At 62.8% G+C, this 24,783-nt stretch overlaps 1 protein-coding gene across 4 annotated transcripts; it reads left to right on the top strand.

The window, feature by feature from the left end:
- Nucleotides 1–1,852: 1,852 nt before the first annotated feature.
- Nucleotides 1,853–24,593, top strand: LOC104637016 (diacylglycerol kinase delta-like). 4 transcript variants are annotated; one of them, XM_075763842.1, is made up of 30 exons: nt 1,853–1,972; nt 2,968–3,212; nt 12,742–12,852; nt 12,967–13,047; nt 13,262–13,366; nt 13,591–13,723; nt 13,931–14,037; nt 14,493–14,618; nt 14,760–14,862; nt 16,804–16,966; nt 17,052–17,160; nt 17,345–17,484; nt 17,624–17,705; nt 18,173–18,264; nt 18,527–18,626; nt 18,961–19,201; nt 19,516–19,614; nt 19,723–19,822; nt 20,311–20,418; nt 20,985–21,081; nt 21,164–21,271; nt 21,458–21,571; nt 21,758–21,892; nt 21,986–22,152; nt 22,305–22,422; nt 22,512–22,598; nt 22,712–22,828; nt 22,923–23,034; nt 23,563–23,693; nt 24,144–24,593. In XM_075763842.1, exons 2-30 carry the CDS (start codon nt 3,015–3,017, stop codon nt 24,216–24,218), a joined length of 3,459 nt encoding a protein of 1,152 aa, XP_075619957.1. In that variant the 5' UTR covers nt 1,853–1,972; nt 2,968–3,014; the 3' UTR covers nt 24,219–24,593. The 4 variants fall into 4 exon arrangements, with proteins under 4 accessions (XP_075619957.1, XP_075619956.1, XP_075619958.1 ...); XM_075763841.1 differs by having other exon boundaries at nt 13,588–13,723; XM_075763843.1 differs by lacking the exons at nt 1,853–1,972; nt 2,968–3,212 and adding an exon at nt 8,276–8,771 and having other exon boundaries at nt 13,588–13,723.
- Nucleotides 24,594–24,783: the final 190 nt, after the last annotated feature.

Genomic DNA, 24,783 nt, shown 5'->3' with positions numbered 1-24,783 from the left:
GACTCTTGGCTGGGCCTGGCCAGTTGTCAGCATGAGGGTCCCAGAGCAGCAGTGGGTGAGGGCTGGGCACCAGGTGCCACGGCACCCCACACTGCGGGGCTGGGACCAGACCCTTCCTCCCTCCCAGTGGTGAGTTTGGGGGTACACCCCCATGCGTGCACACTCCAGAGCATGTTGCTGTACAAATACACCTTTGTGAGGTGTTTGCATGCGTGTACACCATAGACTCACAGAACGGTTTGGATTGGGAGAGACCTTTGAAGACCATCTAGTCCAACCCTCCTGCCATGGGCAGGGACATCTTTCACTAGATGAAGTTGCTCAAAGCCCTGTCCAACCTGACCTTGAACATTTCCGGGGATGGGGCATCCACAGCTTCTCTGGGCAACCTGCTCCAGTGTCTGACCACCCTCAGCAAAAAACATTTCTTCCTCATGCCCAACCTAAACCTACCCTCTTTCAGTTTAAAACCATTGTCCCTTGCCCTGTTGCTGCAGGCCTTAGTAAAAAGTATCTCCATCTTTCTTAGAAGCCTTCTTTATGTATTGAAATGCCACAATAAGGTCTCCCTGTGGAGCCTTCTCTTCTCCAGGCTGAACAACCCCAACCCTTTCAGCCTTTCTTCCTAGCAGAGGTGCTCCAGCACTTGGACCATTTCTGTGGTCTCCTCTGGACTCACTCTAACAGGTCCATGTCCTCCTTGTGCTGGGGACCCCATAGCTGGTCACCGTGCGCTGGAGAGGGGTCTCACCAGAGCAGAGGGGGAGCATTCCCTCCCTCCACATGCTGGTCACGCTGCAGGTGATGGACCCAGGACATGGTTGGCTTTCTGGGCTGCGAGCGCATGTTGCCGACTCGTACAGTTCGTGTGCACGCATGAGCGTGCATACAAGTGTGTGGAGGCGTCAGTGCACGTGCTCACCCATGCCTGTGCACGTCCATGCATGTGTGGCCATGTGCACATACAGTTGCATAGAGGTGGTGCATGTGCTCGCCCGTGCCTGAGCTGTGCATGTTGATGCACGCATGGGTGTGTGCACACATATGTGCGTGGCCACAGTGTGCGTGCTCAACCATGCCATCCACCTGCATGCCCTTGCCTGTATGGGTGGTGCGTATGTATGCGGACAGCAGCAGTGCATGTGCTCACCCACGTCTGTGCACACATATGTGCACAGATGTGGTGCATATGCCTTCCCATGCCCGGGATGTGCATGTGTGCCAGCGTTCACACGTATGGGCATGGCAGCCATGCATGTGCTCACCCATGGCCATACACGTGCCTGCCTCCGCCCATGTGGATGGTGTTCACATATGTGCACACTGGTGGTGTATGTGCTCTCCCATGCCCGTGCATGTACTCACCTGCATGTGCACCTGTACGTGCACAGTGCGGTGCTTGTGCACACCCATGCCTGGGCTGCGCCTGCCCATGCGCGTGTGGGCATGTGCACATGTATGTGCACGGCAGCAGCGCATGTGCTCGCCCGTGCCTGTATGCGTGCCGGAGCGTGCACACGTACGCGCACGGCAGCAGCGCATGTGCGTGCCCATCGCAGGGGTGTGCCCGCCCGCGCCCGCGTGGGCGGCGCACACGTATGTGCACGGCAGCGATGCATGTGCTCTCCCATGCCCGTGCACGTGCCCGCCCGTGCCCGCGTGGCTGGTGCACACGTATGTGCACGGCAGCTTTGCGGGTGCTCGCCTATGCCCGCGCGGGTGCCCGCCCGTGCCCGCGTGCTCGGGGCCGTGCGTGGGCCGCCCGTGCCGCCGCGCGCGGCGCGTATCAGCGCCCGCCGCGCCGGAGCAGGCCGGGGCTTGCGGCGCAGGGGCAGGGCCGGGGCTGCCTGCAGAGGCACATCCCGGCGGGGCCGCGCTGCGGGGCCGCGCTGCGGGGCCGGGGGGGCTGCGGGCGGGGGCCGGAGGAAGAGCGACCTTGCACAAGCGGCGGCGGCGGCTCGGGGTGTGTAAGGTGTGTGTGCGCGGGGGGGGGGAGGGGGCCGCTCCGCCTCCCCCCTGCCGGGCGTGCTGCGGGATGCTCGGCAGAGACTCGGCACCCGGCAGCCCCGAGGTTGGAGGCGGGGGGGTGTGCGAGGTCCGCAGAGAGGGGGGGGCTGCGCCTGGGAGGGGGAGGACGGCAGCGCTGCGGTGCCCTCGCTTCTCCCCCCCACCCCCACCCCGCCCGAAACGCTTGTTGCTGCGCGGGGAGACGGCACCACGTTTGCCGGCAGCCGCGAGGGGGGCGGTGGAGCCGGTCCGCGGGAGCCGCGTGGGGCCGGGCACAGCGCCGTGGGGTGCCCCCCGCCACGCCCGGCCCGGGCACGGCAGCCCTGCAGCCGGCCAGGCTCGCTCGCCCAGGTAGGTGCCCCGCCGACCCTCCCGCAGCCCCCGGGGCGGGCAGGGATGCCGTGGGGAGATGGCTTTCCCCGCATGCGGGGAGCCCCGCGGCTCCCCCCCCACATCACACCCCACCCGCAGCCACCTGCTTGGTACTGGCGACCCACTGGTGCGGGACCGAGAGATGCTCCCAGCCCTTCCCAACTGCCGGAGCGAGGCAGGTGGTGGGAGGCAGCTGCTTTTCATGGAGACCCCCCCCCCCTTCTCCCCTCCTCGGCCACTGAGGGCAGCCCAGCACCCTGGGGATGGGCACCGGAGGGGGGCTGGCACAGGCTGCGGCAAGGGAGGTGCACCCCAGTGCCAGGGCATAGGGTGGCTGCAGCCTCACAGGGGAACGAGGGACACTGTTGGGATGTCAGGTAGGGTGAGGAAGAGTTGGGACACTGAAAAAACGCAAGGAAGGAAAACTTTACCGGCAAGGAAGCAACCCTGAGCGGCATTCCTGGGCGAGGAAGCGCTGTCTACCCCGGGACTGCACCTCGGGACTGGCCCAGCCATAGAGGGTGAGGGGCCGTGTACCCCCTTTTCAAGGCTCTTCCTCCACTCCTGTATGTCCTTGTCCTCTCCCAGGGCTGTCACAGGAGGCGGCGGAGCCCTGAGCCAAGCTGGGTGGGAAGATGGCTGAGAAGCTGGTGCCCAGGGACCTGTTCCTGAGGAAGACCCGAGAATCGGTGTCATCCCTGGACTCGGACAAGCTGGCACCCATCTCGCCCGAGGCGGGCGGCGAGGAGTCGTCTGACAGCGAGGGCGAGCAGGAGGACAGTTCCCACAAGCTCATCCGGAAGGTGTCCACCTCGGGGCAGATGAGGAGCAAGGTCAGGGGTGCGGGGGCCTGGGGTGAGGGGCTGGCTGGTGCACGGGGTCCCTGCCGAGAATGGGGTGGGGTTTTTGCCTGCTCTGGGGTGTAAGTCAGTGCCGGGCATTTGCTGCTTGCAGAGCCAACCCAGCCAGTGCCTGGGGCAGTGCCAGGAGGGATCTGGCCCCTTGTGCCCTACGGAAAGGCACGTGCAAAGGTGCACACCCCACGGTGGCAGGGTCAGCATTGGTCCTGTGGGGCTGTGGAGCATGGATTTTTGCCCCACTGTTCAGGGATAGGGTCTCTCCCAAACCCAACCCCCCCCCCCCCAACTGCCTTCTTCCCATGTTTGTATCCTCTGGGTTCCCCCCACCTGCCCCTGGGAAAGGGGGCTCTTTTGGGAAGGCTCCGCCCCACAGATGCTCTGGGGATGAGATTTAGGGTGACTGTGGTGCTGTAGGCTCCTGAGATCCTGCACCCTGCTGCAGGCGGTGTGCGTGTGGGGCCTGATGGATGGCAAAATGGAGCCGGCATCTCTCCCGGTGCCCCAGATTAATTCGACTGTACCAGCGCCCCTGTGGGCCCCACTCCCGCAGCCTTCCCTAGATCCAGTCCCCCGTGGTAGTTTGCAGGGTGGATGGGGACACCTTTGAGGTTCGACGTGACACGCTTTTGCCTCCTGGCTGTTGGCATGAGGGCAGCCTGTGTGTGTGCGCACAGCTTGATCAGAGGAAGCTATTTTGGTAGGACCTACAAAAATACGGGGTGTGGCGCCTTCTGGCCAAACAGGAGTGGGTGGCCATAGGTGTCCTAGGTGGGGATGGTGAAACGGCCAGGCACCTCCTGCCTGAAGCGCAGGGAGAAATAACCTGGGCTGAACGACCAGGTGGGAAGTGGGGAGAGGAGTTTTTTCGGGGGATGTTTTTGGGTATTGGGGATCTGGTCATGACAGGGGGAGGATGCTCTGGGCAAGATGCTGGGTGAGTGGTTCCTTTGCATCCACCTCCTGGCTGCAGAAAGGAGGCGGTGGTGTGAGTCAAGGCAGTGCCTGCAGTGCTGGCGGGCACGCGGGGGCTGCCGCACCGCGGGGGGGGAACCTCACCCTGGGGCTGTGCCAAAAGTCCCCCCGAAGCCAGCTTCCGGCCCCAGCCACCCCTTGGTGGGAATCTGGTGGCCATGCCACCCTGGGGAGGGGGGGCAGCTGAGAAAACACCGTGGGGGGGAAAGCAGCTGCGGAGCAGGGGGTGCCCCTGGGCTCTGGTGTTTGGTGCCGCAGGCACGGAGGGAAGCAGAGGTGACGGGGCACTGTCCTAGGTCTGGTGGCGGCTTGGGGCTGCTTGAGGCTGGGGTGAGCTCCCCTCCCGCTGGCCCAGGCCTCGTTGTTGTGCCAAGCCTGGTGCACTGGCACGAGGTGGGCAAAGGGCATTTGCCCAGGGGTGCAGAAGTCGCACACTCCCAACCTGGCATTGTGGGGTTTTCCCACTTGGCAGGAGACATTTCTGGGGCATGCGGTGCTGGGGGGGGTCTTGCCGAGTCCCTCTGGCTGCTCAAGGAATGTGCCTCAGTTTCCCCTTCTCTGGAGCGGGCTGGCACCTCCTCTGCCTGGCTCTGACCTGGCTGCCAGGTGGGTTCCATGGGCTGTGCTGGGGTGCAGGGTGCTGTGCAGGGGGCATGGTGGGAAGCCAGGTTGGTGGGCAGGGTCCTGGGGATGCTTAGCACTGTGTGCGAGTCCTCAGCATCCTCCTGGAGGGGAGGCAGCAGCCACTGGAGTTTGCCATGCAGCATTTGCCACGCTGGAGGGGTTTGCCATGTTGTGGAGCACAGGGATTATCGCAGGGAATTGCCAATGCCAGGAAACCCGAGAGAAAAGGGCGGATCACCAGGCTGTGCTCGTGTCCTGTGGCAGCAGCACAGGGACACGAGCGTGCCCTGAGTCCCCAGCCCGGGCATCAAAGCCTTTCTGTGCCGTCAGCAGGTTTGGCCTCGCTGGCTGACAGGCTACGCGTGGGGAGAGGCTGAGCTGCTGGCTCCCTGCCCGCTGCGGCCACTGCCTGCATCCTGCCCGATGTCGGCAATTAGCCATGCAGGAGGTGATGCCATGCAGCGTGCCGGAGGAGGCAGGTGGTGTGATGGATGGGCAGGTGGAAAGGACGCGGCTGGGTTAATGGCCCATGGAGCTGGGAGAGAAGAGAGAGGGGATAGAACTGGGCAGGGCTGGTGCTGAAGGGGGCTGAGAGCAAGTTGTGCGTGCATCCCACTCCCCCAAATCTCTGTTTTTTCAGTGTTGGGGTTCAGGGTTTTCCCTGAGGATTCCTTTGCTTTGGTCCAGGTGGGCAGGACCACACTCGCCAGCCTGGCTCCTCACTGGATGGGCTCCTTTCTTCCCTGTGGAGATGAGGATTTTGGGATGCGATTGCCGCTTCCACCCAGGTTGGGCTGTCCCTGGCTCATAGGTGTGCCATGGCACACGTGCTGGCCACAGCTGCAGTCGGAAGGATGAGCAGCACGTGTGCCGCGGCAGGCACCTTTCTGAGCCGCTTTGACACCCCTTTGCACCCATGTGGGTTTGGGATGGAGGGGGTAACCATTGCCTGCACCTCAGAGACTGGAGCAGTTACCTAATTAGCACACAGTTAATGAGCGAGGGAGAGTCTAGTGCCAGGACTGCAGTTCCTGAGAGATAACAGGGTTGGTGGTGGGGGATAGGGGCAGGCTGGCTTATTTCTTGGCTCTTGGTGGTAGTTGGGGTGCTGGAGGGGGTCTACAGGAGCCTACCGTGTTGAGGAGCTGTGAAGGGTCAGGACCCCCACCCCACTGCCCACCCACACTGACTGGGGCGACCCTGGTCCCTAGTGATGGGAGCGAGCGGCTTCACCCATGCCGGGGTGTTGTCCAGCCCCATGGGGACAGGAGCAGGTGAGGATCATTTTGGGATCTGCTGAATCCTTCGTGATCACTGCTCCCTACTCTAAGTGCCGCCCCCCCCCCCCCCCCCCGCAATGCCCGTTCCTTCATCTCCCCCTCAAACACCCCCATCAATCACGTCTCTTCACTCCACACCCCCAGCTTGGCTTTTCTCTGGGCTGTAATTGCCAGGGCGCCCCGCGGGGTGCTTTGTGCCGGCTTTGGCGGAGGCGGTGAGGCCATTGTGCTCGGTGACAATGACAGCTGCCAGGCGCAGGTGTCCCCGCTGGGCTGAATGGCCCCAGGACGCATGGGGTCTTGCTGCCGCCCCCTCCTCCTCCTCCTCCTCCCCGTGGCTGGGGCTGCTGGTTGCCTGCACTAGGTTTTGGGAGTGGAAGGGCAGAGTGGGAAGGGGATGCTGTGCTGCACCTTGGCACTGGTCACCTTAGGGCTGGGCATGGAGGGAAGGGGCAAGGGGGAAGGAGGGAGTGCTGGCTCTGGGGTGCATCAAGACATTTGAGGTGCTGGCAAATGCGGGGGGGCACATCCTGCCCGCGTAGGCTGGGTGCTCAGCTCCTGGTGCTGCCTCGGCATGGGTTCTCCTGGCAGCTGAGTGGAGGCGGGGAGCAATCCGGCAGCTCTGCTCAGTTCAGCTCCGGCTGCAAGGAGCTGCAGCAAGCAACTGGTCCTGGGGTGCTTGCACAAGAACCGAGTGGCTGCAGGCACCGAGGGGGGTAAGGGGGTGTGCATGCCACGGATAGGAGCATTGCTCGTGGGGTGGGCACAGCGTGCACGGCCATGGCGGGCAGGAGCATGGTTTGTCTGCCATTTAGAAAGGGGGATCATGTTCCTGAATTCCTGATGCTGGGGTACATCGCAGCTGCTCGGTGGGGCTGGGGGACCTGCCAACATCCTCCCAGGGGGCTGGTGGAGGTCAGTGGGGTTATTGGTACCCTGGGGGATGAGTGGTCCTGGTCCTTGCTGGAGGCACTGGGCAACTCGCAGGCTCAGGGTGCCCCAGGGATGGGGTGAGCGGTGCCTGTGGTTGTAGGGGCAGCTGTGGGAGGCCTGATAGGGTGGTGATGCAGAGCCAGGCTGTGGGGAGAGCTGCCTGCTGAGGGCCAGATCCTGGCCAAAAGACAAGGAAAGCAAGGTAGGGCCCCTGGGGCCAGGCCTGGAAACCTCCTTTCTGCAGTGGGAGGGTGGCACGTGGCTCCTGGGCAGTACCTCCTCCTGGCTTGACACTGGTGAGGGACTGGAGCATCTCTTGTACAGGGAGAGGCTGGGACAGCTGGGGCTGTTCAGGCTGGAGGGGAGGCTGGGGCTGAGGGGTCTGCAGCAATGTGGATAGATATTTGAAGGGGAGGGTGCAGCAAAGAGGGAGCTGGGCTCTTTTCAGTGGTGTCCGCTGATGAAACAATGGGCACAGATTAAAAAATAATCTGAACACAAGAAAACACTTTTTCTACTATGAGATTGGTCAAATGCTGACACAGGCTGCCCAGAGAGGCTGTGGAGTCTCCATCTGTGGAGATACTCAGAACCCACAGGTTGAGTATCTCCAAGATCCTGGACAGTTCTGGGTGACCGCTCCCACCAGCCCCAGCCACGCCGTAGCTGGCGACACCAAAGCCCATCTCCACCCCAGCCATGCCCTGCATTGCTCCCAGCCCAGTGGCATGTGGCCTGCGGGGGGCTGGAGGGGAGAGTGGCTGGTCACTGGGTCACCCCCCACAGTGGGACCCTACCACGGGGCACAGTGATGCTGCCTGGGACTGTCCCTGCTGAGGAGGCTGCAGCAGGGCAGGGGAGGCTGGGCTTGCTCTTGTTAATTAGGGCTTGTCAAGTCAGTGCCTGGGGTGTAAAGATAGCCCCAGTGTCGCCAGCCGGATGTTTGTGAGGTTTCTCAGATGTGCTGCCCTCTCCCCGCTCACATTTTCCATTATGCAAGCGCTGCTTTCACCCGTCAGTGGCCGGGCAGAGTGGGAGAGCTGTGGTGGTAACCCGGGCACAAGGGGCAAGGGGGGACCGGCATGGGGTGGGCTGGCGCAGGATGCCTGCCGGCAGGATGCTCAGGGACCAATGTGGCTGTAGACAGGGAAGCACGGGCTCGTTTCTAAAAAGAAGCTGAAGATCGTGACTGCTGGAAGATGAGGTGTAGGGGGGATCGCCCTTCTTCTGGGGGCTCCTTCCTTCCTGTTAATCCTCTGTCCCCTTTCAATGGCCTGAGTAGTGCCTTGTGGCACCACACAATGCCATGTCAGGACCAGTGCTGGAATCTCCTTTCAAGGATGCCCCCAGCACTGGGAAGGAGGATTTGGGATCCTGCAATAGCAGGAGGCTGCATCTTTGGGGACTGCAGATACAGTTGAGCCTGCAGGGCTGTGGCAACCCCCACGCACCGAGCCCCCCAGCTGCCTGGTCCCGGAAGAGCTCTGCCATATCACAAAGCCTGATAAGGTTTCCAACTGTCTCCAGCCCACGGGGTGCCCAGCAGATGCTGGTGGCCCCACAGCCGGGCTGTTCGTGGGGCTGCCGGCTTTCCCCCGCTCTCCTGGCACCCACTGGCTCAGGAAGGGTATGAGCTCTGACTCGGCCGGACCCTGGCACGTATCTGTCGGGCTGCTGCATTTGAAGGAAGGTGGCTGCCTCGGATGATGATGGTGCAATGCAGGTCAGTGTATTGGCGGGTGTTCAGTCCCCTCTCCTCCTCCCCGGGAAAGGTATCGTGTTGCCACGGGGCCAAGCAGATCCCAACAGGAGTGGTGTAGGTCTGCAAGCCGGTTTGACCCTCCTGCCCCAGCTGTAGTCAAACCTGGCTACACTACAGGCTGTTCCCAAGGATGGTGGTGGCAGAGCTGAGAGCGTGGAGTGGGGTTCAAAGCACCATCCCGGGACTTGGCCTTAGGGCTGAGGGAAGAGCTGGCATTTTAGGGTGCACCCTGGCCTGGAAGAAACCCTGTGCGTGGCCCTGGAGGGAGTTGAGCTGTGCTTAAAGCCCCCTTGCCTGTGCTTGAGCACACAGCCAGCCCATAGCGTGATGGCCCCTGAGGACCAGCCTAGTCCTGGCGGGGCACATTGCTGGTGGCTGGCCATCCTCCCAGGCTGTATTTAGCTGTGGCCCCTCCAAGGCCCTGTGCTGCTTGCCCTCCACCAGCTTTGGCTGAGCTGGAGGTGGCAGTTTCTCTGCAGATCCTGGGTGGTTTTGTTCTTGCCTTTGCCTCCCTACCCTGCGTCTCTGGGATCCCTCCAGTGCTGGGCATATCCCTGGACTGGAGAGAGCAAAGAGGGTCCCCAGGACGGGGCAGGGGAGGGCTGAGGCAGAGCCCCACAGAGGGCAGCCAGCCTCGGGCTGGTGGCTGGGCTCTGGGCATCGGATGCTGTGTCACCACCTCCGTTGCTGGGATGGAGCATTGGCTCCGTCGTGGCTCCCTGCAGCGCTGGGTGGGGCTTGCCAGCCTGAAGAGCTGTGGCTGGGGCGAGCACAGGGGCTAGGGCTTGGTTCGGGATGGAGGTGGCACCCCATGCTCGGGGCTGTGCAGCGGCCAGTGCAGAGCTCCCAGCCCCCGGGGACTGTCAGAGTCCTCCAAAGTTCTCTGGGCAGCAGAGGCAGTCCCTACCCTGTGCTGCTCCTGCGTGGCTCCTGCTCCTGGGAGCTATAGGGTACCTAACAGCCGCTTGCTATAGGGGATTATGTAATTGTGGTCACCCTGGAGCCCTGGTTGGGGCTGTGGGGGAGCCAGCATGGCAGGGGCGATGCCACCCCTGCACCTCCCGCCTGTTGCTTGCCCTGAGTGCTGTCCTTTGCCCTCCCCACCCCTTTCCTGTTTGTAAAGGGGAAATGACAGGCTCTCTCGACTCTGCCTGCTGCAGCGCAGCTTCCCGCTGTATGGCCGGGTCTGCTGGTGGCCTTGGCCATCAGGTGCCTCCCAGGTCTCCTCCTGGCCCTAGTGCCAAAAGCGGGGGTCCAAAACCGCTGAGCCACTGGGGAGCTGCTCCCTGCACAGGGCGGCACCAGGTGCTCCTGGCTGAGACCCATGGACAAAAAAATGGGTGCGTGTGGGGTGGCTCACCCCAGTGAGACCCTGAAACAGCCCTCTGGCACCCCAGGCAGAGTAGCTCGTGTGCCTGCCTGGGCACAACCGAGCTCCATGGCTTGTTTTGGAGAGGGAACCTGCCTCATTTTCCCCAGGGAGGGGGCTGGCTGGCTGGCCCCACGCTGGCAACACCGGTACTGACTGAACCTGTGCTCCATTGTGTCAGCGCTGGGGGTGACAGAACCCGGACAGGCAGCCACAGGCGTAAGGGGTTGTGCGGCAAGATGCTATGCGTGGCGGGGCAGAGGGCTTGGGCTTTGCTGCCATGCCTGGGGCACCCTGGGCATGTTTTGGGAAGCACACAAGGGGGGATGTGGGGAGAGGTGCCCCCCAAGCTTCTCAGCACCAGCTTTGCTGCCCCATGCTGGGATGCTGGTGATTAGTTAGTCTACACTGGAGGGAAACTGAGGCACACTCCCAATAGCCACGGCACTGCAGGTGGTGTAAAACTTGCAGGTGTCATGGTGGAGGTGGTGGGGGCTTTGCCTTTCAGAATCTTCCCTAGCCTGTGGCTGGCACACTGCTGGCAGCTGCCTCACTGTCCCCACAGTGGCTGGGACTGTGACATCCTGGGGCCAAGCGATGCCTTGTTGCCGCTGTCTGCCAGGAGAAATTGCTGCGGCTGCCACGGTGGCGCAGCTGGGGGTGTTTCAGCTCTGGCCCCCCCACAGGAGGGGATGCCATCCCCACAGGTAGCCTTCCTGCCACCCACATGGCCCTGGAGCCAGGCAGAGCTGAGTGCCTGCGCCCCGCTGTAGTGCTGGCTCCAGCCCCTGCTGTGATAGTCCTGAGCCACTGTCATGGATCTGCCTCTTCTTCCTTCTCTGTGTCATCGTGTTCTCCTGCTCCTCACCATCGCGGGCTCCCCTACGCCACTCCTTGCCATCCTACCTGGTCCTTCTCAGCAAAAGCAATGATTGCAGCAAACCCAGAGCCTGTGCCTGTGTCCACTGCATGCAAACGGGTGTGGTGGAAGTGGCATTTGTGGCTGGATCCCACCTGGACGTGGGGCAGGGACTGCTAAGGAGGTAGTGTGTATGTGGATTTGGGGGTTGCAGCTGGACCCCCCTGAAAGGCCACACTCCCCTTACTGGCTGTGTTGCAGCCTGGGCTCGGGGCAGCTCTGGGCTCACCATCTCATCCGTGCGTTCTCGCGGCTGAGAGGCTGGGGAGGGGATGTGGTGGGTCCCTGGGTGCTGGCACTGGGGGCACCAGGGCTGTTTGAACCTGCACCGACACTCACAGGTAGCATGGGGACCAACCACAGCCAAACCCTGCACCAGTCCTGGGGGGAACAAAGCGTTGACAGGGAGTGATAAAGGCTTAACATGGCCCTTTCCGAACTCGGGGTTGCAAGCTATAAGAGAGCCGGGGACATCCCAGGGCACGGCCTGGGGGGCTTGGGGAGGGGTCAGGCATTTGGGGGAGTTGAGGCTCAGGGAGCACCCGAGGTGGGGTTTTGGCTTCTTTGTGACTTTGGAGGTTCCTGCTACTTCTGGTGCTCTGGCCATCTCTTTCGGGGCCGTAGGGCAGTGGCTTAATGCTGAGGCCAGGGGCCAGTGTGTTTGCAGGCTGCTGAGTGCCTGGGTGCCACCTTTTGCAGCACATGGGCTGGGCACAGGAGCGTGGACCCCTGAGGCTGCGGTTCTTTCATGGACCCTTAGTGCCTGGTGCTAATTCACCATTAAATGTGCCTTGTCGTTGTGTACTGGGATCTGATACAACCACTGTTGCGGCTAATTGCAGAGGAGCAGCTGAATGGGGCTGCCGGCGGTGTTTAAAGAAGATACAATCAAAGATTAGGCAGTGCCAGAGCATCTCTGCCACCCTGCTCAACACAGGCTCGCAGCCGCGTTGCAAACACTAATTAAGTGAGCCTTGTAAACACCGCTGTGAGGAGGGTAAATGTTGGCAGGTGCTGCAGATTGAGGAGGGCAGCGGATGGGTGGCAAGGCTGCGGGGACGCGCTGTGCTGCAAGGGGATGCTCTGCCTGCTGCGGGCTGCCCTCGGCCCCAGGTTGTCCCCTCCAGGGCCTGTGGGTGCCAGGCAGGGCTGGCTGCATCCCGGCTGGCTGCTCCCCAACCTAGAGGCTGCGGCTGCAGTGCCTGGGTAATGCCACCTCCAAGACGCAGTTCTGGTGGCTCTGGGGCATTGGAGTCCCCTCCAAGGTTGCTCTCCCAGCTCTAGCTCTGCCCTTGGCTTCCAGGGAGCTGCGGCAGGTCGAGGCTCTCCTGGGCGCTGCTTTGAAGATGGGGAGGAGGCGACTGGCAGTGGTGGCTCTGTGCCAGCGGAGACTTCCAACTGCCAGCACTGCTGTGCCCAGCAGCATCCACCCGAATCACGTAAAGTGCCCCATGCCCAGGGTGTGGTGGGCGATGGACATCATTTACCGTGCTACATCTGGCACAATGTGAACCCCAGAATGCACCATCGGTGCTCTGGGCACCGTTTAGCTCCTGGGGACCCAGGGGCTGGTGTCACTGTGGGGGGGTTGACTTTGGGGGTCCTGGGGGCTGTGGGAGCTCATGACTCTGTGGACTCTGCAGAAGAGCGTGAAGGAGGGGCTGTTGCTGAAGCAGACAAGCTCATTCCAGAGGTGGAAGAGGCGATACTTCAAGCTGCGGGGCAGGACACTCTATTATGCCAAGGACGCCAAGGTAGGCTGGGGGAGGCTTCCAGTACGCTCAGCTGGCAGGGCTTGAGCCTGCAAGCCTGAGGAGGAGCCCAAAATCCCTGTCTGGTGGACTGGGGCTCCGGTTTCTCCCCCGCAGTCCCTGATCTTCGACGAGGTGGACCTGTCCGATGCCAGTGTGGCTGAGACCAGCACCAAGAACATCAACAACAGTTTCACGGTGAGGGAGGTGTGGGGCTACCTGCTGAGCCCCTCCACCTCAGCACCTTGCAGGGAGGCACCGCAGACCCCTCCCCACAGAGCTGTGGGGCACCCCGCAGTGTGGCCTCATGCTGCTGGTGGTGGCACCAGTAGCGGTGTGCTGGGGGCTGCCCTCCTGGGGACTGGCCGCAGAATGGCCTCGCGAGGGGACACGGGGACGGTGGCTGTTGCAGGTGATCACACCATTCCGGAAGCTTATCCTATGTGCAGAGAACCGGAAGGAGATGGAGGACTGGATCAGTGCCCTGAAATCTGTCCAGAAGTGGGAGATCCATGAGGTGATGCAGGCAGGGGGCTGTGTGGGTGCTTGTCTGTGAGTGGGTGCCCCTCGGGAGCCAGGGGTGCCTTTGGCTGCCGGACAGGAGATGCTGTCCTTGGTGCAGCCCTGTGGGGAGGACAGGAGCCGGGAGTGGGGCTAGGGGGACTCAGGAGGGCTAGGAGGGAGGGAGTGCCAGCTGAGGGTCCCAGGGGACTGATGGGGCAGGGCTCTGCCCCCCAGCAGGCCACGCAGTTCAACATGGAACACTTCTCGGGCATGCACAACTGGTACGCTTGCTCCCACGCCCGCCCCACCTTCTGCAACGTCTGCCGTGAAGCCCTCCCGGGGGTCACCTCCCACGGCCTCTCCTGTGAAGGTCAGCGCTGGGGCCCTGCTGGGGGTGGGCTGGGGCTGGGACTAGGGTGGGGGACCCTCTCCAGTGCTGGCCTGGAGCAGGAGGGATGCAGGGTGATGCCCACTGGCTGCCAGGACAGCACCATCACCAGCCACGGAGGGGTTGGGGACCAGGGCTGTGCATCCTGTGGGGACCGTCCTTGCTCCTCACCTGCTCCTCCCTGCACAGTCTGCAAGTTCAAGGCACACAAGCGCTGCGCCGTCAGAGCCACCAACAACTGCAAGTGGACGACCCTGGCCTCCATCGGCACTGAAATCATTGAGGACGAGGATGGGGTAAGCAAGGGAGTTCCCGTGGGGGACCCTGGCAGGACAGAGCCAGCAGAGCTGGCCTTGCTGTGCCCAAATCAGAAGCAGGGGGAAACCTGGCACTCAGCTGTCCCCTGCACTGTGTGGCCTCTGGGCTTGGCTCTGCAGGGACATGACCTGGGGACACCTCCTCTGCCACCCAGCATCGGGATCCCTTATTGCTCTCCAAGTGGGGCCAACCCCTAAAAGTTTGCTGGGGACACCCCTGCCCTGCCCCGTGTGCTGGCGGCTGCAAGGGGCCGGTCAGGCAGGGATGAGAAGGCATGGGAGGGGTCCCAGGGCTACCTTGCTCTGCTGTGGGGCATCATCCCCTGCTCACCTCTTCCGTCGTGCCTGGGCAAGGGGGTGGCCCATGTCACTGTCCCTCAAGCGCGTGGGGGTGGCGGGGGTGATGTGCCATTAGCGACTGCCCCTCTCTGCAGGTGGCCATGCCTCACCAGTGGCTGGAGGGGAATCTGCCTGTCAGCGCACGCTGCGCCGTCTGCGATCGGACCTGTGGCAGCGTCCGGAGGCTGCAGGACTGGCGGTGTCTCTGGTGCAAGGCCATCGTAAGGCCATGTCCTGTCCCCCCCCATCCCTGCGCAGACAGCACCGTTCGTCCTGGGTGCATTGCTGGGGAAACTGAGGCTGGAGGCTTTGCTGCTGCGTCCCCTATAGCTTTGCTTATGCGCATGTCCCTGTGTCCCCAGGTTCACAGCGCCTGCAAGGAGCTCTTTGGCAAGAGGTGCCCCCTGGGCCAGTACAAAGTGTCCATCATCCCGCCAACTGCCTTGAACAGCATCGATTCGGATGGTGAGTCACAGAGGGGACAGGACTGGACTGTGGGTGGGAGCGACAGGCTGTTTGGGACAGGGCTCTGAGCTCTTCTGCAGGCTTTGACTTGTGGTACTGTGCCCGCTTTCCTGCGGGGCACAAGGACCACCACCATCAGTAGGCTCCAGAGCCAATGCCCCTCCCTGCCGCACCCTTGATTGAAGGCTGCTCGTTGCCTTGCACTCTGTCCCAGGGCTGCGGTAGTGCCATGCTTTGGGGTGGCATTTCTTCCCCACGTGCAGCTTCAGTTGCTCCTGCCAGGCTGCCTCTTGCAAAGTGGCCCTGGTCGTGGTTCCTCTGTGCTGAAGTCAGCGGCGCCAGCCCTGACCTCGTGATGTGGGGTCCCCCCTGTTGCACCCCTATGGTTCAGCACCTTGCAGGGCAGGATGAGGCCCTTGCTTGGGTTATTTCTCAGTGTCTGAACCTCAGCTGGTTTTTTTGGTAGTGCAGAGCACAGCTTCCCCCTGGCATGGGTGGCTGTGGGATACTAGGGGGAGAAGCAATGTGTGGCGCGGGGGGGACCTCCCCACTTGTCTCACTCGCTCTCTCTGGAGGAGCCCAGCTGGCCTCTGCTGAACAAAATCTGTTCTTCTCCTCCAGATATTTCTTTCCTCGTTCTTTAATGATTTTCACCACTCGGCTCAGCCGGTGGCTCATCTGCTTCTTGTTACTCATCGGGATGCTGTCAGGGTAACCATCACGCAGCTTCTCCTCTGGCTTCAGAGCCGTGGCTGCTCACGGCCGGCTCCCTGGTAGTCTCTCTGCCCTGTCCCTCTCGTGGCAGCCCAGTCGGCCGAGGCCAGCACGGCTGCAGGACTGGCAGCCGTGACTGCTGCTGAGCTGACTGGGCTCCGTTACCATGGGAAGCAGCCTGGCGAGGCCTCAGCCCCCTCCTGCCGAGCTGTCCCCCCACCCGGCATATGGGTGCCGCTGGCAGCGGGCTCTTCCGTGGCAGCCCACGCTCTGACTCAGCAGCCCCCAGTGTTTTGCTTTGCTGATCTGCTCTGCTTGGCTAGGGTGGGATTGGAGATCGAGTGATGCTTGGGCCAGGTGGCGGTGGGCTGCGGGGATGCTCTTTCCCGTGCGGTGGAGGCACTGGGACTCCCAGTTGCACCCCATGGGGCTCTGGGTGCAATGGCTCTGGGGCTGGTGCGGTGGCGGTGAGGGCTGACGCTTTCTCTGCCGCAGCATTGCCGGGTCTGCCAAGGGAAGGAGCCAGCGGGCACCGGCCTGTGCCCTGTGGCTCGAGATGGCCAAGATGTGCCTGAGGCGAGTGCAGGCTATGGGCCAGCTATCGATCCTCTCCTGCCTTGGGCATATTTCATTCCCCATCTCATTTCTTTAAAAGCACAGTGCCGGCTGCCAAGCCTCCCAAGGCTTCTGCAGCATTCACACCCACTCCCCAGAGCCCTGTAGGAGCAGGTGGCAGAGCTGGGGGTGACAGTACAGCCCCCCGGGGCTGCAGCTTGTTCCCTGTAGTCACGCCAGCCGCCAGTGCCACCCCTGGAGCACCCCCAGGTGGGACTATGCCCCGTTCCCCTGTGGTTTGCTGGGTCAGTCCTTTTGGAGCGGCAGGCCTGGGGCACAAGTCAGCTCAGTGACACCCTTTGTGCCTGCAGGGACAGTGGCGGAGCAGGAACCTGACCTGGATCTGCCCTAGTGCTAGCCTTGCCCGTCTCTATCCCCATTCCACCCCGTTCCCATCCCCACTGCCATCTCTTACTCTTCCTCCCACCCCTCACCATCCCCTGGGCATGCCGATCCCTGTCCCTCCCTCCAGGCCCCAGCACCCTGTGGGTTGCGCACAGCAGAGTCAGGTTGTCCCCGCAGCCCCTGCTCTCCTAAGGAGTCTCCATCAGTGTCCTTGCGGGGGGGGGTGGCAGTCAGGACTGGGGGCTCATGAGCTTGGGATTGCTGCAGGTTTCTGGAAGGCCACCTGCCCCTCGACCTGCTCCAGCCCTCTCCTGGCCTTTGTCAACTCCAAGAGTGGGGACAACCAGGGTGTCAAGTTTCTGCGCAAGTTCAAGCAGTTCCTGAACCCGGCCCAAGTCTTCGACCTCATGAATGGGGGCCCGCACCTGGGGTAAGTGATGGCCTGGGTGCCCCAGGGTGGCCCCGGTGGGGTCCCGGCACACCCCCCAGCCCCTCTCTCCTGTCGCCCCCCCCAGGCTGCGCCTCTTCCAGAAGTTCTCCACCTTCCGAATCCTGGTGTGTGGGGGGGACGGCAGCGTGGGCTGGGTGCTCTCTGAGATCGATGCCCTTGGCCTCCACAAGCAAGTGAGCGGGAGTGCCTGGCACCGCTGGCACGGGCTGGCACCATCCCCAGCGCCGGCACCCACCGCAGCTGGGAGCCCCACCATGTGCCCTGGGTGCTGTGAGCGATGCGCATGGCGGGGTTGGGGGTGTCGTGGGTGCCCGGGGGGCTGCTCTGAGGACACCCTGCCCCATCCCTCTCCCGCAGTGCCAGCTGGGCGTCCTGCCCCTGGGGACCGGCAATGACCTGGCACGGGTTCTGGGCTGGGGCAGCCTCTGCGATGATGACACCCAGCTGCTGCAGATCCTGGAGAAGCTGGAAAGGGCCACCACCAAGATGCTGGACCGGTAAGCACGGTGTGGGGCACGTGTCTCTCCGCTCCCCCGCTCTCAGCACCTGTCAGGAAGCCTATCCTTGTCCCTTGCCCATGTGTCCCTGTGCTGGGGTGCTGGGAGGTCTCAGCTAACTGTGGTGTCTACTTGGCAGGTGGAGCGTGCTGACATACGAGGCCCCCAAGCAGTCCCCCCCAGCCCTGAAGGAGGAGGAGAATGGGGACTCCAACATCCAGGTGGGCACCGTTGGGGACTGAGGGCTTGAGATGTCGGGGGGCAGGTTCCTGTTCACCCCGTCAGCCGATGTGGGGACATGCGGGGTGGGATCGCAAAGTGAGAGGTCATGCTAGGGGTCCCTGGGGACTGGGGCTGCGAGGGGGCTGGCAGCCGGCTGCATGCAATGAAATGAGTCTGGCAGGTCTCAGCCCGGCACATTCACTAGGGAGCAGGCAGCAGGGTGAGGTGGAGCTGGACTGCTACCATCAGGCTAGTTTGGACTCTTCCATGTGCTCCCCCTCAACCCCTTGCCTCAGTTTCCCTCCTACTGTGGCTGAGCATCCCCTGTGCCTGGTGGTGTGGGCATGGCCGCCCTCGGGGCTAGGGGAGCGGGCCAAGGAGGGCTGTTCATCCCCAGGCCGGGGCTGACCGGGCAAGGAGCAGGGCACCTGGCAGGGTGTCATGGCTCCAGTCGTCCCCCACCCAGGCCCAGATCTCCCACTACGCTGACTCTGTTGCTTTCCACCTGGCCAAGATCCTGGAGTCGGACAAGCACTCGGTGGTGATCTCATCTGCAAAGTAAGGAGGGGGCTGGTGATGGGGGTGCCAGAGCCCCCGTGCTGGGCAGGGGCATATCCCCAAGGGTGCTGAGACCCCCCCGGGCCAGGCTGTCCCCTGTCGGGCTGCCAGCGGCTGCCGGCTAAGCTGGTGCCTGGCAGAGAACTCTGGCACTGCCCCTTCGGTGCAGGGGGGCATTATTCCAGAAGCCCCCCTGGCTGGCATCGGTGCCTGGCTGGTCGTGCCATGCCCCTCTCCACCTGCCCGCTGCTTCCCTTGGCAGGTTCCTCTGTAGCACTGTCAATGACTTCGTGGCTGAAGTCGGCCGGGCTTACAAGAGGGCGACGGAGAACAAGCAAGAGGCTGAGCTGATGGCGCGGAAGGTAGGCTGCAAGGGAACTGGAGGGCTGGCATGTGCTGGGCGGCACAGCCCCCAGGCAGTGGAGGGGCTGGCAGGCTCTGCTGGTGGCCCATGCCCTTGCTGTACATGCATCAGCGTGGGCTGTGCTTGAGGTGCCCAGGCATTTGGGATGTCCTGGCAAGCGTGGAGTGCCTAGGCAAAGATGGAGTGCCCAGGCAAAGATGGAGTGCCCTTGTGCTCGGGATGCCCTGGCACTACAGGTGCTCAGGCAAACACGGAGTGCCCAGGGAAGCACCCAGCACTGGTGGGGGGCAGCAGTTTGTGCCAGGGTGCTGAGCGTGGTGGGCATCCTGCAGTGCGCCATGCTGAACGAGAAGCTGGACTCGCTGGTGCGGGAGCTGAATGAGGAGGCTCAGGCCATCGTGGTCCCCGAGGGAATGGTGCAGGCCCCCCCTGTTGACACCAAGGACCAGGAGAAAGGCGGCAGCTTCAACCCCAGCCCCGTGCCTCGCATCTTCAAATCCAAGGAGCAGCTCATGCTGCGGGCGAACAGCCTGAAGAAAGCCCTGCGGCAAATCATTGAGCAGGTGGAGAGAGGTGAGGGGGTGGTGGGGGCTGGCAGCTCGCGTGGTGCTGCAGCAGCCTGGCACAGGCTGCAGAGCCACTGCAGCTTGGTGCTGGACCCGTGCCTTGGTTTCCCCATCTGAATCCTTGGGGTGGCAGCAATGCTGTGCAATCCAAGGGCATCAGCCCTTCTCTGATGTTTGGCGTGGCTGAGGCAGGTCCCCAAGGCTGGGCAGAGGTGCCACCCTGCGCCCTGCCTGGGATGAGCCCACAAGGCTGATGCTGGGAGAGGGCAGAGGGCCATGGAGCTGCCCAGGACTCGCTGTCATGCCCCTCTTTGCATCCAGCTGTGGATGAGCAGAACAAGCAGACCCAAGCCTACCAGGGCAGTGCGGGCCCCAGCAAGGACAGCTCAGAGGAGCTCAGCAAGGAGGAGGAGAGGCTCAGTAAGATGCCAATGGGGCACATGGCTTTTTGGGAAGGCATGGGTGTGAGCCGTGGGACTGGCTCAGGCTAAAAGCCAGTAGAGCAGCTGCCTTCTCTCCCCCGGCCAGGCTCCCGGCGGGAGACAGTGACCTCCGCATCTTCCTCCATCATCCTGGACCGTCCGGACACCTTTGGCAGCTTGCAGTTCCCCGAAGATCCCAGTGCCCTGTGAGTCTGGGGTCCTGCCCACCCTGGGGCCCCTGGCCCACCCTTGCTACCTGTCACAGAGCAGGAGCAGAGCTGGGACCAGGCTGCCTCTTGGAGGTGGCCACTGGGGCATCCTCTGCCCACCAGTGTGGCATCCCTGGTGCCCAGCCCTCCCTGGCCCAGCAGTGCCCGTGCTGGCAAAGCTTGCATGTGCCCAGTGTAGGACCTCTTGCTGCCCCTTGACCAGCACCATGCTCGCACTGGGAGCTTGGAGGTCCCCCCTGCCCAGTGCCGGCAGGTCCTGGGTGCACCACGGGCGTCCCACAATAGGGATGGAGAGGGCCGCAGCCATCCCTGCTGGCTTGGGTTAGGCTTGCCAGTACCAGCCCCTCCTGGAGCTCACACCACAGCTCCAGCAGGTTTTTATACCCTGTCCCCTGGTGACAACCCAGTGGCTGCCCATGTGCAGCTGCCTCTCTTAACCCACCCGCCCTGTCTGCCACTTTCAGCCACTTCTTGGAGAAATGCGTCATGAATAACTACTTTGGCATTGGTTTGGATGCGAAGATCTCCCTGGAGTTCAACAACAAACGCGATGAGCACCCCAAGAAGTGCAGGTTGGCTGAAACCCCCCAGATTTCCTGGGAAAAACATGTACCCTCCTGGCTCTCTGATGCCCGCACCAGGAGGGACCACCAGGATGCCAGGAGCCACGGGGTTGGCTCAGGGCTGCTATGCCTGGCTGGGGACCCCTTCCTGTGGCAAGTTTTTCACCTGCATGCAGTGCTGTGGTGCTGGGGTGAGCACCCCTGGGTGGGCAGCAGATTGCGAACATCCCTGGGAAGGGGGAGAGCTGCTGCAAGGCTCCAGCTGCCACTGCTCCGTGGGTGTGTGAACAGGCACAGGAGGGCCTGGTGGCATTTATCCACTCTGCACCTGGATAGAGGAGACATTGCCATGCTGGCATGGAAGGGTGCATGCCAGGGTGCCACATGCTGCAGCCTGTATCTCCTAGGAGGCAGTGCGCAGCCCCCCTCCATTCTGGAGCAGGGAAACTGAGGCAGACGCAGGGCCAGCAGTCCAGGCCAGCCGGTTGAGCCCAGTGCCCTGGGGAGGGCGCAGAGCCTGAGGCAGGCAGCGGGGAGCCCACAGCCCCTCTCACCTGGCCCACTTCACCCTGCAGCAGCCGCACCAAGAACATGATGTGGTATGGGGTGCTGGGCACGAAGGAGCTCCTGCAGCGTACCTACAAGAACCTGGAGCAGCGGGTGCAGCTGGAGGTATGGGGCTGGGCGGGGGGAACATGGATGGGGCAGGGGTGCGGTGGCACGGCAGCCCCCCAGGCTCAGCCCTCTCTTGCAGTGTGACGGGGTGCCCATCTCGCTGCCCAGCCTGCAGGGCATCGCTGTCCTCAACATCCCCAGCTACGCTGGGGGCATCAACTTCTGGGGAGGCACCAAGGAGGACAATGTGAGTGCCAGCGATGCAGAGTGTGGAGGGGGGGGGGTACGACATCCTTCCCATAGTCCCAAGGAACCTGGGAGCCCTCTGTCAGGGTTCTAGGGTGTCTCTGCCTTGGGCACACATAGGGAAAAAAAGCTGGGTTCCAAAATGAGCCCGGTCTGGGGGGGTCTCACTTGTACTGGTCCTCTACAGAACTTTGGGGCTCCATCCTTTGATGACAAGAAGCTGGAGGTTGTGGCCGTCTTTGGCAGCATCCAGATGGCTGTGTCACGGGTCATCAACCTCCAGCACCATCGCATCGCACAGGTAGGGACAAGGGACCCTGCGTGGTGCTGGAAAGCTTTTGGGACACCAGCTGAACCTGGGGTGGTGCGGCTGAGCTCCTGGCTGGCACTGGCACGGCCCTGTGAGGCTTTTCAGCCCTGGCACAGCGGCTGAAGCCACTGGTGCAGTGCCAGCCATGATGTCAATCCTAGGCTGTCTGCCCCACAGTGCCGCGTGGTGAAGATCACCATCCGGGGGGACGAAGGTGTCCCCGTGCAGGTAGATGGAGAAGCCTGGATCCAGCCACCCGGCATCATCAAGATCCAGCACAAGAACCGAGCCCAGATGCTGACAAGGGACCGGGTGAGCTGGGGGTTGCACAGCCCGCACAGCAGGCCCATGCTGAGCCATGGGGAGATGTGACAGGCTGAGCGGGGCCACCTCCATCCTCCACAGGCATTTGAAAGCACCCTCAAGTCCTGGGAGGACAAACAGAAGGGGGAGAGCTACCGAACGGCTGCCCGGCCACGGCTCAGCTCCCAGCAGTCCATGGAGTACCTGACCGAGGAGGAGAGCAGCCTCTTGCAGCAAGTCTCGCGGGTCGCAGAGACCCTCATTTCCAGGTCAGGCTGTGGGATGGGGGATGTGGGGGGAGGGGGGGCACAGGGAGGAGGGAGCTTCACTGTGGCCACCCAGAGCTATGGGGGTCTCTTAGTCCCGTGCTGCCTGTCCAGCCTGGGGGAGCCCCAGCAGCTCCAGCCCCTCTTGCCTGCAGGATCCACGAGGCAGCCAAGGCTCACAAAGCCGTGGAGCAGGAGCTGGCGCATGCTGTCAACACCAGCTCCCTGGCGCTGAGCGAAGCCCTCTCCAACAAAGCTGCTGGCACCTCGGAGGTGAGCTAGGGCTGGGAGGTGCTAGGCACCCTTCATCCAGCCGCCCTGGAGCCCTGCTGCTCAAGGGGTCATCCCTCCATGCCCCCTAGTTTCTCAGCAGGAACGTGGCTGTGGAGGTGGTGCTGAGCATCAAGGAGCTGTATGCCGAGACCAGGGCGTTCCTGGAAGGGAAGGCGGTGAGTGGGGGGGGCCAGAGCTCACCGAAGACCCACAATGGAGGGGCCTGTCCCCTCCGCTGGCACCTCTGTTGTGTGGCAGCAGGGCTGGGGACGGTCCCTGTCCCCCACAGCTGGACTCGCCTCAGGAGGAGGAGGCGCTGCACGGCCCCCTGAGCGTGCTGGGCCAGGAGCTGCAGAGGCTGCTGGACATCCACTGGCTGGGGCCCATTGCACACCCCGCTGAGGAGGTGGGTGCGCAGGGATTGGGGGGGGGGGAGGGCGTAGACCACCAGGTGGCCCCAAGGGGGGCTGTAGCACCCTGCTCAGCCTGGCTTCTCGCAGGAAAGCACCAGCAGCGCTAACAAGGGCAGCTTCAAGCTTCGCCTCAACATCCCTAAGCCCAGGAAGGACAAGGACAAGGTGCAAAAGCAGAAGACCAACAGCGCGCTCCCAGGTAAAGCAGGCGACAACGCCAGGGAGGGAGACAAGCACAGCCCACACTGGTAGGGACCCCCACGTGCTGACCTATCCATGTCCTGGGCATGCTGTGGAAGGACCCTCCGGGGCGGGGGGAAGCAGGGCATGTCCTGGCTGCCTGGGGATGTCACCAACAGCCCCTTAGAGTTTAATTTTTCTGGTAAGGGACGTGCAGAGCCGCCCTAGCCTTGTAGCTCCACCACCACCGCAAGGGGAGAAGGGGGTTATGGTACAGCTCAGTCCTTCTGGTAAGTCCCTGCCCCAGGGCTGGGGGGGCTTGTTGAGGGGTAGAAGCTTGAATGCTCCGTAAGTAAGCTAAGGAGAGGAGAAACCTCTCCAGCCTGAGCCTGCTGTGCCCTCTGGCCCTGCCAGAGCTGGGGGGGTGTGTATGTGTGTGTGTGCTGGCTGCAGCCTGCTGCCACTGCTGCCCTCAGCTGCCTGCTCTGCCGCGTCCAGCTGCCTCTGCGGGGGCCCAGTCCACCTCTGTGGTTTTCCTCCCTGATAGCGGACAAGTGGGGCTCCGAGGAGGTGGCAGCTTGGCTGGAAGCGCTCGGCTTAGGGGAGTACAGAGACATTTTTGTCCGGCATGACATCCAGGGCTCTGAGTTGATCCTGCTGGAGAGGAGAGACCTGAAGGTACAACCCTCCTTGTGCCCCCCGAGGAGCACCCAGCCCTGAGGAGCATGGTGTCCTCCAGCCCTCCTCTCCCCTTCCCTTGGCGGGAGGGAGAGGAGGCAGGTGCTGACCCTGCACCCATCCTGGCCCCACAGGGCTGAGCTTACGCCACTTGCTTAACTTGCACGTGGGGGCTGGAAGCAGGGGAGGGGGTTGGCCCCGGCCCTCTGGCTTGCGAGGCTCTGTATGCCTGCCCAAAGCAGGATCAACAGCACCATGCCCCGTCCCGCACCCAGGCACGGGGACATGCTTGCAAGAGGACAGGGTGCATAGCGTGGACCGTGCTCTGGCAGGGAGAGCAGGGGAAGCTGGGCTTTGCAGGCTTGTCTGCCACCCCACAGCTTCCCTGCCAGCAAGAGCCAAGGGCCTGCCCTCTATGAGTACATCAGCTCCCCTCTCTCCTTCCTGCAGGACCTGGGGATCACCAAAGTGGGCCACATGAAGAGAATCCTCCAGGCCATTAAGGAGCTCAGCAACCCACCCTAGGCCAGCAGCAGGGCAGCAGCCCAGCCCACGTGCTGGGTGCTGCCCCTAGGGACCAGGGCTTGGGCAGGGGGGCTCTAGGTCCCCACCATGCCCCATGTGTGTGGAGCCACTCTGCTTGCCTTGCTTTGTCTGTTTGTCCCCCGGTGTCCTTCGAGCTGCTGCCTTTCCCCAAGCCTGTGGGGCTGGGAACACTAAAGCGGAGGTCTAGTCCTGTAGGCAATGCAGCGTGACCTCTAGTCCAGCCCATGGCTGGGTCACTACAGGTGCTTGGGCTGCTATATGTGTGCCTAAGCTGGGGCCAAAACAAAGATCCCCCCTTCCCCACATGGGTATTTAAGCTGTGTAAATATTTGGAGAAAAGATACTCCTTGCTGCTGTTTGTGTAGTGTCATTACTTAAAGGAAGGCAAAAGGTGTGGGAGGGTGATGGGGATCTGGGCCCTTCCAGCCTTCACGCCTCAGCTTGGTGCTCTCATCCCTTCCTGCTCCTCATTGTGCAACCCCCCCCACCCCACCCCCTGCCCCAACCCAGCAAGGGGAAAACACAGCTCAGGGGCTCAGCATAA

This window comes from Balearica regulorum, chromosome 11 (assembly GCF_011004875.1).
Source record: "Balearica regulorum gibbericeps isolate bBalReg1 chromosome 11, bBalReg1.pri, whole genome shotgun sequence".
Classification (NCBI taxonomy): Eukaryota; Metazoa; Chordata; class Aves; order Gruiformes; family Gruidae; genus Balearica; species Balearica regulorum.
The sequence above is the reverse complement of the archived record's forward strand: the minus strand, read 5'-3'. Positions and strand labels throughout refer to the sequence as shown.

Coding starts and splice junctions, on each gene's coding strand:
- LOC104637016 (XM_075763841.1), top strand. CDS start 3,015: ATGGCTGAGAAGCTGGTGCCCAGGGACCTGTTCCTGAGGAAGACCCGA. Junction 17,706..18,172: donor ATGGGGACTCCAACATCCAG/GTGGGCACCGTT, acceptor TCCCCCACCCAG/GCCCAGATCTCCCACTACGC. Junction 19,615..19,722: donor CAAGGAGGAGGAGAGGCTCA/GTAAGATGCCAA, acceptor TCCCCCGGCCAG/GCTCCCGGCGGGAGACAGTG.